The following is an 11,173-nucleotide window of genomic DNA, read 5'->3' as shown; positions in this document are numbered from 1 at the left end:
GTGGTAGAAAAGAATGGAGAAAAGAAAAATTAACAATTAAGTATTAATTGTTTATACGAACAAAACCTACGTCAATAAATGATATTTAAAGAAAAATTTTAAAATATGAATGGAGGAATTTAAAGTCTTGCATACGAACTAAAAGTGATATTGAAAAAGGAGGATCGCAAAGAGGTGATGGATGGGTCTATAAGAGGGAGAGACGGAAAGAAGTAAAAAGCTGAATAAAACGACATCACATTGAAAGGCTTAACCGACAATCGTCCTTGATGCCAACTTATGGGACCATTATATAAAAATTAAATGGAATAGATGCCACATGGTAACATATCGATCATACCATCCAAATTTTTGTTTGTCTACAATCCAAATCATCAAAGCTAAGTTGGCTTTTCTTTTGATTGGTATCAATTTCCAATTTAGAGAGCTAGTATTATATTACTTCAATTATCGATTTTCTAAGAAAAAAATACAAAAAAAAAAAAAAAAAAAGTAATTATTTAGTTATTGTTGATGTTTTGGCAGTAGGGTAGGGCAGGAGTTTATACTTGGTCTTGAATATTGGGCTTATCTGGACCCATTTGTAGAGCTGATGCTGATGGTGGCTTTTGATCAGTTTCCCCACCCTTACCCTTGTTTTTCCGGTAGATGAAGTAGAGTAACAGCTGGAGTGCTCCAAGTCCACACCCGAACCCATTTGGTACCTGCATTCATTAAATGCCATTTTCAAGACAAGAAGATAATTGGAATATTATATTTAAATTAAATAGGGATATATATAAACTTACAGCTACAAAAGGATCATGGCCCAGTAGACCAAACACAAACCAAGATGTGCCACATAAGAAAACAAACAGTGACAAGAAGAATGGCATGTACTCCACACTCTTTGTTTTAATCACCAATTTCTGCACATTTTTATATTACATCAACAACCTTCCACTCTTTGGGGGAAATACAATACACACATATGAATTTAATCATAGATGAATCTATCTTTTTAAGATAAACATAGCAAGGTTTTAATGCCATTCACCTACTGCTATATAACAAAAAAAGAAGGAAAGATATCCTTCCATGTGCAACCGTTCCTCTTTTTGTTTGTATTCATACCGAATAAAAAAATAAAATGATGTTATTGGGTAAAAAAGTGAAAAAAGGACTTACAATGATAGAAAGAGGAGAGGCATACATAATAATAGAAAAGATAGTGGCAGCAAATCCACAAAAGAGCTTTCTGGCCTGACCGTGAAGGGCAAACAAGGAGACTAAAGCCACAGTAGCAAAAATTGTGAGGACAAGTGTAAATAAGCCTAATATTTTTCCCTTTTGCTTTTTTGGTGCATAGATGATGAACATGATAACATATATTGTTTCAATTGCTGCTCCTGTTCCGTTTATTGTTGACACTAAAAGATTGTTCTTTGAAACAAATGGTAGACCATACCTACATCACAACATATAATTCTAAGATCAGCATCAGAAGAGAGATAGAGAGAGATCATACAAAAAGAAAGAGAGATCGAAGAAGAACATACCAGGCAGAGAGGAGACAGTTGAGCAAAGTCATGACATACGGGATACCTGAAAACTGCTCAGTTGATTTACTCCTTATGATTCTCTTGAATGTGATCCTGTCAACCATTTTTACAACAAATCAAGAAAACCATCAAGAAATTCAATTCTAGAAGAGAGAAGAGAGATGTCTACGTACGTAGGAGCCAGAAACAGGAAAAGAGCAGTAGCATTTCCTAAAAACAAGATACAAAACCATCAACCAACGGTAAATCAAGAAAAAGCAACAAAAACAACAACAAGAAGAAGAAAACACCCACCGAAAATACCAAACAAGAAGTGAGCGACATCCATTGAAGTTTGAATCTTGAAAACAGAGGAGAGAAGTGAGGGGAAGAGGAGAAGAGAGGGGGAATGGGGTTATATAGAAAAACAAAAGAGAATAACCGCTTCACAGTAAAAAAGTTTGTGTTCTTATCCAAACAAACACTTTCGTGTCTGCGACCCAACTGTGGGCTGACCGCCATTTACTCTTTTATGATTCCCTGCTCTGTCAAAACGTGACATTCTTATTTCAATCTCACGTTTGCATCAACCCTCTTTTTTACTCTACTTATTTCAACTCCTTATCAATTATTTACTACATTTATTTATTTATTTATTTATTTTTTTTTTTTTTTTTTTTTTGATAAAAAGCCATATCATTTCATTAATTTAACAATACAAATACATACACGAGAATGAAGACGAATAAAACCTCCCACCCATATAGGCTACAAAGAGCAATAATAAGGCTACAAAGAGCAATAAAACCCATAAAAGGTACAAATAAAACAAACAAAGAAATCATATCCTTCTCGTACGTCGAATCCCGTTGAAAAACCTCTGCAATCCATGCTTCATCAGTTAGACTCTTCCAGACATTCGGATCTAAGTCCTTTCTGTTTTTACAACCACGCAGATCTATAGATCTACGGACAAGATAAACCTTTTCCGTTCTTTTTTTTTTATAGGAATTTTCTACATTCTTCTTATATGCCGTTCAGGAGAATCAATAAAAATTAATTTTTTTTAAAAAAAAAAAATTTACACACAATGTGTTTACATTAAAGAAAAAAGAGAAAAATCTCCATCCCACCCGGATGTGATTCGAACCCAAGACTTCCCTAGTCATAGGTAAGCTCTCAACCACTAGGTTAAGAGTTTCAAATTATTAAATATTTTCTCTCCTTTTTTCTTTTTACTGTTGTGACTATATAAATTTATGATGAATTACTATTATTAAATTGTAAGATAACTAATAAATCAGTCTTGATCACATGCACCTTAATAAGCATGTAGAATTTGCTCATTCACCATTAGATCGAGACTTATTAGAATATTAAGGTGGAAATTCAAAGTATTTTGAGGCTTAGATTTAATAAGTCTATATCTAACGGTGAATGAGCAAATTCACTCGCTCATTAAGGTGCATGTGAAAATTCACTTGCTAATAAAAATATGTTTCAAATAAAAGCGAATATGTTACTTTTCAACCTTATCACGTATGCTTAGGATGGTTAGGATGTGTGCGTGCCAAAGAAGACTATTTTTAAATTAAAATGGTTAAGCAAGGTTGTAAAAGACGTTAGGCGCTAGTCGGGCGGACATGACCTTTACTGATTAATCGGGGATCAATCGGATTTGTATTTTTTGTATTTATTTATTTTTAATTAAATAAAGTATTATATAAATACAATTAATATATGAATTATACTATGTAAAAATAATAATATAAAATATTTAAGATAGAAAAACATATATATTAATATTATTTACATTAATATCCTTAAAAAACAACAAATAGATCAATAAAATAACATTTATAATAAAATGTGTCAAAATAAAATAAAATTAATATTCTTAAAAATAAATTTAATAGTTTAAGGTTTTTTTTATTATTTAATAATTTTTTTTAAATTAAAAAAAATTGACATAAAATTTAAGAATCAATTTTTTCAAAAAGGCCGCCTCGGAACCGCCTAGACCCTCCTGAGACCGTCTAGGAGGCCAAAAATCAGTCAACCGATTTATACCGCCCGATTAGTGGAAATCGGGACGGCGTTCTAAAAATCACTGCTTAGGCGGCCGCCTTGGCCGATTTTTAGAACACGTGGTTAAGTTTATGGAATTTGTGCGCCAAAACTTGAAATCTAAACGAGGCGATTGACGAGGGACACAAGGATTGAAAAAGTCCATCTTGGGTCTCTAGCGCCGTTATAAAAACTTTGCTAGATAAATTATTTTTATTTAAGCTAATGCAGGTAAATTAAAGACGGAAAAATAAAGAAAATTAAAGTGCGAAATTGACATGAGATTTTAGAAAAATTGATATTTTATTGATATGAATAAGTGCTTGAATACATATGTTCAAAGTAAAATAAAAAAATAAAATTTATTTCAATTGAATTAAGTCTATACTAAACATATAGATTAAACATATAGATTAGTCAATTGAATTAGAAAACAAATCAATACATAATTGTAATGTAATAACAAATAAAAATTGAAATTCTGGGCTCGGCCCTCCTTTGTTACCAAAAAATAAAAATTGAAATTCAACCTCAAACTCGGAGCCACAATAGCTATCTCGGCTGGACGTTGAATTTTGATGCCGATGTGAAGTCCTCGGATCCCTGCAGTTGGTTGGCACGAGCGGAATTGATCTAGAAAATTTCTGACTTGTAGTAGGCAAGAATGGGGCAGATTCGACCTTCAACTTCGGGGAATCATATGAGTGCTTACGAATACGGAATCAAGCGAATCAAAAGGCTAAATTGAACTTCAGGACGATAAGAACATATGTTTAGAAGGGAATGAAGGCTAAAACAAACTTTGAACAAATGAAAACGGGCTTTGAAAATCACTAGACGAATTATACTAAGAGCTGGAAACATAATGTTTAAAACAATTTGGGGGTGCAAAGATCAGTTTATAAATGAAGTTTCTGGACACGGAATTGAGTGAATCAAAAAGCTAAATTTAATATCAGGAAGTCAGGAACAAATTTGTTAAAGGGATTGAAGGAAAAAATGGACTTTAAATAGATGGAATTAGGCTTAGAAAATAACTGGATGAATCTGGAAAAATTAATTTGGAAAGGTAATGAATTGAAAACTTGAGACTTAGTAATGCTAAATTGAATTGAAAAAACTTGGAAGGAGGCTATTAAAACTTGAATTAAAGCTAAAGCAAGCTAACAAAAGGAATTAAAACTAGAAAAAATGAAGAACAAAAGGAAGAACTTAAGAACTAAGCATTGGAGCTTTGAGAGGGGGTTTTGTGTGTTGAATGAGTGTATTGGAATGAAGACTTTGAGGTCTATTTATAGTATTTGTTAGTGACATTTTAGGTAAATAATTCACCTACTAACCCAAAAATTTCTTTCAGATTTTGTCCACCACCTTGCCACCACACTAACTTCCTCAACCTCCATTAACCACCACTAACTTACTCCTAACTTCCCTCAACTTCCATGCCACATCACCCCACTATCTTGTGGTTAAAGAGACTTTTAAGGTTTAGGCATAGGTGTGAGGATGAGCTAGATTTCGTAGGTTAGTTCGTGGTTGTGTTCAGGTGCGTTTGGAGAAGTCGGATGGACCGAAACGGGCTCTAGGCGAGGACTGACCTCTAACTCGCCGAGCTGGAGGTTAATTTATAGATATTATTATTATTATTATTATTATTATTCATTCATTCATTCATTCATTCATTCATTCATTCATCTTATTTCTTTTTTTTTTATTTTTCAAAAAAAAAAAAGAAATTATATTTTAAAATAAAACACAGCTTTTTATATACATGAAAATAAAATTTAATTATTTTTGGACCAAAACAATCAAATAAACTAGATAATGAGATCATTTTTCACGATAAAATATTCTTAAATAACAACTTTATAACTACACATCTATGTTATTATTATTTTTCAAAGTTTATATAAATATATATAATTTATTTTTTATTTCAAAAATTGTTTATGATTGTTAACAACAACAAAGCCTTAGTCCCGAAATGATTCGAGGTCGGCTAACATGAACCATCATACAAAACCGTGAATCAAGTCGTGTCCGCGACATAAATTCTCTCCCTCCATTCCGTCCTATCTGCTACCATATTTTCCTCAATCCCGAATACACTCATATCACTCTCTATCACTCTATTCCAAGTTTGCTTAGGTCTTCCCCTAGCCCTCACCATTGCATCCCTTTGCCACTCTTCAGTCCTCCTAACCGACGCATTAAGCGCTCTTCGTCTTACATGGTCAAACCACCTTAGTCGGTTTTTCTTCATTTTATTCTCAATAGATGTAACCCCTACTTTTGTCCTAATTATTTCATTACTCACCCGATCTTTTCTCGTATGACCACACATCCATCTCAACACCACTGATGTCTTATGAATGTGATAGTGTTTTATTGCCCAACACTCCGTACCATATAACAATGCATGTCTAATTGTCGTGCGATAGAATTTTCCCTTCAATCTATTAGGCATGTCAGGGTCACAAAGGAAACCCGTGGCACTCTTCCACTTCGACCAACCAGATTTAATCCTATGAGCAACATCTCCATCCACTTCTCCATCCGTCTGAATAATAGAATCTCAATATCGGAAGCAATCTGAGCCCTGGACAACTCTCCCATCAAGGGTGATTGTCCCCATCCCCCCTACTCCTATCACTGCTAAACTTACCCTCCAAATATTCCGTCTTACTTCGGCTCAACTTAAAGCCTTTATATTCCAAAATTTTATCTCCATAGTTTCAACTTCCTCTCCATGCCTTCTTTCATCTCATCCACCAACACAATATCATCTGCAAAGAACATACAACATGGTATACCATCTTAAAGTGAACTCGTTAATTCATCCATAACGATGGCAAAAAGAAATGGGCTACGTGCGGAACCTTGATGCACTCCAATCGTAATAGGGAACTCTTCAGTCTTCCCAACATTGGTATATACACTCATGCACGCTCCCTCATACATGTCCTTTATGATGTCAATATATTTCCGCGAAATGCCTTTCCTTATTAAGGCCCACCAAAGTACTTCCCTTGGTACCTTATCATATGCCTTCTCTAAGTCAATGAAAACCATATGCAAGTCTTTCTTCTTATTTCGATAGTGCTCCATTAATTGTCTCATTAGATGGATGGCCTCCACAGTTGATCTTCCCAGCATAAAGCCAAACTGGTTTTTCGAGATCTTCCATGTGCTTCTTAGCCTTTGTTCGATCACTCGCTCCCAAAGTTTCATAGTGTGACTCATTAATTTGATTCTTCGATAGTTGGTACAATCTTGGACATCGCCTTTGTTCTTATACAAAGGGATCATGGTACTTTTCCTCCATTCTGATGGTATCTTATTGTTTCTCCAAATCTTATTGAAGAACATCATCAACCATTCGATTCCTCTCTCTCCCAAACATCTCCAAATCTCAATAGGGATGCCATCAGGTCCTACTGCTTTCTTCAATCTCATCTTACTTAATGCCATTTTGACTTCACCCTTTTGAATTCTCTGCATGTAGTCACGATTTATCATATCGTGAGGGATACTTATATCTCCAATATCTTGTTCGCGATCTCCATTAAATAAGTCATCAAAATAGGACCTCTATCGTTCTTTGATATCCTTATCTCTAACTAGGACTTTTTGGTCCACATCCTTCACACATTTAAATTTTCAGAGAGGATTCAGTGGAATCATGATGAACGCCTCGATGCCGCTTTGGGGATCTTGAACCTTCAGGCTTGGGAATCTGCTTGATTAGTGAAGGTGACCGATAGTGTCTTTGATATGGAGAATTGACATGTTTCTCCTTGGATCTCCCACAGATTACCTCTAGCCGAGACTCCTCTAAAACTCCTCTTTTCTTTGGACACATTCGGATGTCATGATGTCATGTAGAACCGCCAATCTGTTCCGACGTCTGAGTAAGATCGAATCCCCAAAGAAAATCTCAGACTTTTGCCAATTCACTAATTGTCCAGATAGAGAGCCATATAAATAAAAAATATCCATGAGAGCATGTATGTTCGAGATGCTTGCCCTGCAGAAAACTAAAGTATCATCTGCATAAAACAAGTGCGAAGGCATTACAGAAGAAGTAGAATAATCCATCGGAGACAGCGACCCACACAGGGTATGAGCATTGATAAAATGGCTAAGGAAATCCTCCGCTAAACCAAATAGAAGAGGAGAAAGCGGATCTCCTTGTCTTACTCCTCGAGAGCAAGAGAAATACCAAGCAGATCCATTAGCAGTGAGAATCGAGATATGAGCCGAAGAGAGTATCGTATGAATCCAATCAATGAATTGAGAGGAAAAACCAAACGACTTAAGAACTTCAAGCATAAATTGCCAGTTTAACATATCAAAGGCTTTCCTAATGTCCACCTTCAGGCACATGTTACCACCAAAACATTTTTTATTCAAGAGATTGACACCTTCAGAAGCGATTGCAATGCACTGATGAATTTTGGCGCCCTTTTATGAATCCAAATTGATTCTCTGTAACAATTCGGCTAGCAATAATGGCGAGCCTATCAACTAAGATCTTTGAGATGATTTTGAATGTAAAATCGCTCATAACAATCGGCCTATACTGTTCAATTGTTGAGGCACCAGGGACTTTAGGGATAAGTTCCATCAAGCTTGAATTCAGCCCACCAGAGATTTTCCCATGCTGAAAGAACCACTGAACTATTTTACACACGTCACTACCCACAATGCTCCAATAGGACTGAAAGAAATGACCGGTGAAGCCGTCAGGGCCAGGAGAGCTAGAAGGATCCATGGAAAAAACCGTATGATGGATGTAATCCTCATCAGGGCAGACGGTTAGAGAAGTATTCTCAAAATCCGTCACAACCCGAGAAACCATATCAGAAACTAGAGACAAATCCACCGGATTCCCACCTGTGCTGGCGAACAGGTTATCATAGTAAGAGATAATATGATTAGAAATAATATTTGGGTCAGTGTGAGAAACCCCATCAATTGTTAAGGCAGAAATTCCCATATACGATTTTCGCATCGCAGAGACACGTTGAAAGTAGCTTGTATTACGGTCTCCCTCAGCAAGCCACCACACCCGGCTTTTTTCTTTCAAATATGTTTCTTGCTGAAGCAAGTGAAGGTCCAACTTCTCATGAGCGGCCAACTCACGTTCCTGAAGATTCAATGACCATCCAGCAGATTGAATAGTCTGCTGAATATCTGCAAAGGAGCTGCGTGCCTCATCAATGTTAGCATTGAAGTTACCAAAAATATTAATATTCCAATTTCTCAAAATAGTCCTCAGTCCACATAACTTATGACACAACAAAGGAGCCGGCAGAAGAGCAGGGGCAGAGCCATCCCAATGATTTTTTATTATCCCATAAAGCTCAGGATTACTAACCCACATTTTTTGAAATCTGAACTGAGAAATCCTACCAGAAGTAGTCGAAAATTTGAACAGAAGGGGGTGGTGGTCCGAGTGATGACGCGTCAGCCCCACACAACATGAATTCCAAGTTTCCACAAAATCAGCCGAAACTAAAGCCTTGTCAAACCGAGAATTGACACGCGCCTCACCAGTTCTCCCATTACACCAAGTGATGAAACAACCAGTAAAGCCTTGTCAAACCGAGAATTGACACGCGCCTCACCAGTTCTCCCATTACACCAAGTGATGAAACAACCAGTAGAGGGAATATCTAGCCAATCCCCATCACCCATAAAATTCCTGAAGTCACGACAAGGTCTCATAGTCGGAGGCCGTCCCGTTTTCTCATGAGCCCTAAGGATTGCATTGAAGTCCCCAATTAACAACCATCTATCTTGTAAATTCAATTTGAGAGCATTTAGAGTCAAAAAGAGGTCAACACGTCTATTTTCCCAAATACTACCATACACAATTCCATAATAATGCTTAATGCCCTGCACATCCTGTTGCAAAACCACAAACTGTTCATGCTGAAGAATTACAGAGATTGCATCAGTCATATCAATCCTTTGAAGAATCCAAAGAGTTGGCTTATCACGCAGATTAACAGAGATCAGTCTCATGCCAATGTTGGCCCAAAACGAAGGACGAATTGCCTCAAAATCAACCATTGGTTCTGCTAAACAAAGAAGATCAGGTTTATGTTGCCTACACAAATCAGAAAGGTACCTCTGAGTGTTAGGGTTGAGGAGCCCCTTACAGTTCCAGAATAGAACTATCATTCAAAACGAATAAGGAGTTTGATGGCCCCTTTTGCCCGAGATTTCTCTGCCTCATGTTTTCCGCCTCTGCGTGCTTTAATTGATGTCACAATGTGCCACATTTCATCTTCTTGCTCTGCTTGGTCTGCCCAAGAAAGAGTGGGAGAAATATTGTTGTGGGTCAAATTTGTTGATTCTCGGATACGAAGATATCAAATGGGCTACATCAAACTGGCATGCCCCCAGGAGAGTCAGGCCTCTCCACTTCATCAACCGGCTCTATTTGTCCCAAAGGGCTCCCAGCAAACACAAGTTCTTTGTCAGGGCTGATCTTCTCAACATCAATTTTCTTAGCAAGGTCAGTAACAGTTCTGGCCGTGGCAATTGCCACCGGGACAATTGCGCGATTCTCATTAGGAGGAGAAGGTTTCTTAGTCGGCGGTTTTTGAAAAGATCGACTCTCCGGTGGTTTTTTATTTTTCCTGCAGTCATATGCCGAATGACCAATAGAAGAGCAAACTTTGTAGAACTGAGGAAGCCTTTCATAAACCACTTCAATCCAGATGTTTTTCCCTGCTCTCTCTCAACTCCAAGCTTCATCGGTAGTTCTCCTGCCAAATCCACATCCAACAGTAGTCTAGCAAAATGCCCAAAATCACCCTTAAGGGTGGCTTTGTCAAACCGAATCAATCCCCCAGTCCCTATTGCAATGTCCGAAAGAATTTGTCTATCCCAATATTCCCATGGAAGAGAGTAGAGGCGAACCCAAACCTGTGCATTAGTGGAACGTTCGGCATAAGGATCAAAATCCGGCACCCAAGGTTGAAGACGAAAAGTGCTCGGACGGGTATTCACAATCCCCTTGTTGACAACCATATCATGTGCTTCTTTGGAAGGCAAGATTACTTGAAAATATCCTTTACCAATCGCAAATAGCCTCCATTGAGCAGTGATTCCCCAAATTTTGGTTAAACTCGCCTTGAGGTCCGCCACTTTCCAAGGGGAATCCCCTTTAGATAGAACAAGTCTTCCGATAAGAGCGTGTGAGCAGAGAGCTAATCTCCTCTCATAGGCAGATTGCGAAATCCGAATGGATTTCAGGCTTCCAATGTCAGTAACCGTAGCAGAGGATTAATGAACCTCAGGAATGCCTCGTTTAACAACAGAGGAAAAAGACGACACGGGTTTGTCACCAGTAAGGGGCTGATGAGGCAGATCCGAAGCAAAACGGAGCTTAGGATTGAAGAGAACTTCGATACTAAGGAAATCATCCGGAGGAGGATCCATGATCACAGCCGGCACAACGCCAATCGCTGGAGCAGCCAGACCGAAACCGACCACCTCAATGAAAATTCAAGGCAACAGATCTGAGAGAGAGAAGACAGATCTGAAAGAGAGAGAAAGATCTAAAAGAGAGA

General features: G+C 37.4%; 1 protein-coding gene across 1 annotated transcript; it reads right to left on the bottom strand.

The window, feature by feature from the left end:
* Window positions 1-315: 315 nt before the first annotated feature.
* LOC136201445 (bidirectional sugar transporter SWEET1) lies at window positions 316-1,951 on the bottom strand. Its single transcript, XM_065992105.1, has 6 exons — window positions 1,836-1,951; window positions 1,715-1,751; window positions 1,539-1,634; window positions 1,168-1,447; window positions 789-908; window positions 316-704 (listed from the first exon to the last, which is right to left on the bottom strand). The coding sequence occupies exons 1-6, from the start codon at window positions 1,867-1,869 to the stop codon at window positions 543-545; spliced, it is 729 nt and encodes a 242-aa protein (XP_065848177.1). The 5' UTR covers window positions 1,870-1,951; the 3' UTR covers window positions 316-542.
* Between the last annotated feature and the right edge of the window lie 9,222 nt (window positions 1,952-11,173).

This window comes from Euphorbia lathyris, chromosome 7, assembly GCF_963576675.1.
Source record: "Euphorbia lathyris chromosome 7, ddEupLath1.1, whole genome shotgun sequence".
In the NCBI taxonomy this organism is placed as follows: domain Eukaryota; kingdom Viridiplantae; phylum Streptophyta; class Magnoliopsida; order Malpighiales; family Euphorbiaceae; genus Euphorbia; species Euphorbia lathyris.
Note: the sequence above shows the minus strand (reverse complement) of the source record. Positions and strands in the feature narration are given on the sequence as shown.

Excerpts from the sequence above, each read along its gene's own strand:
- LOC136201445 (XM_065992105.1), bottom strand. The coding sequence starts at position 1,869 with ATGGATGTCGCTCACTTCTTGTTTGGTATTTTCG. Across the intron at positions 1,448-1,538 it reads AACTGTCTCCTCTCTGCCTG|GTATGGTCTACCATTTGTTT; the intron begins GTATGTTCTTCT and ends GTTGTGATGTAG. Across the intron at positions 705-788 it reads GCCATGATCCTTTTGTAGCT|GTACCAAATGGGTTCGGGTG; the intron begins GTAAGTTTATAT and ends TAATGAATGCAG.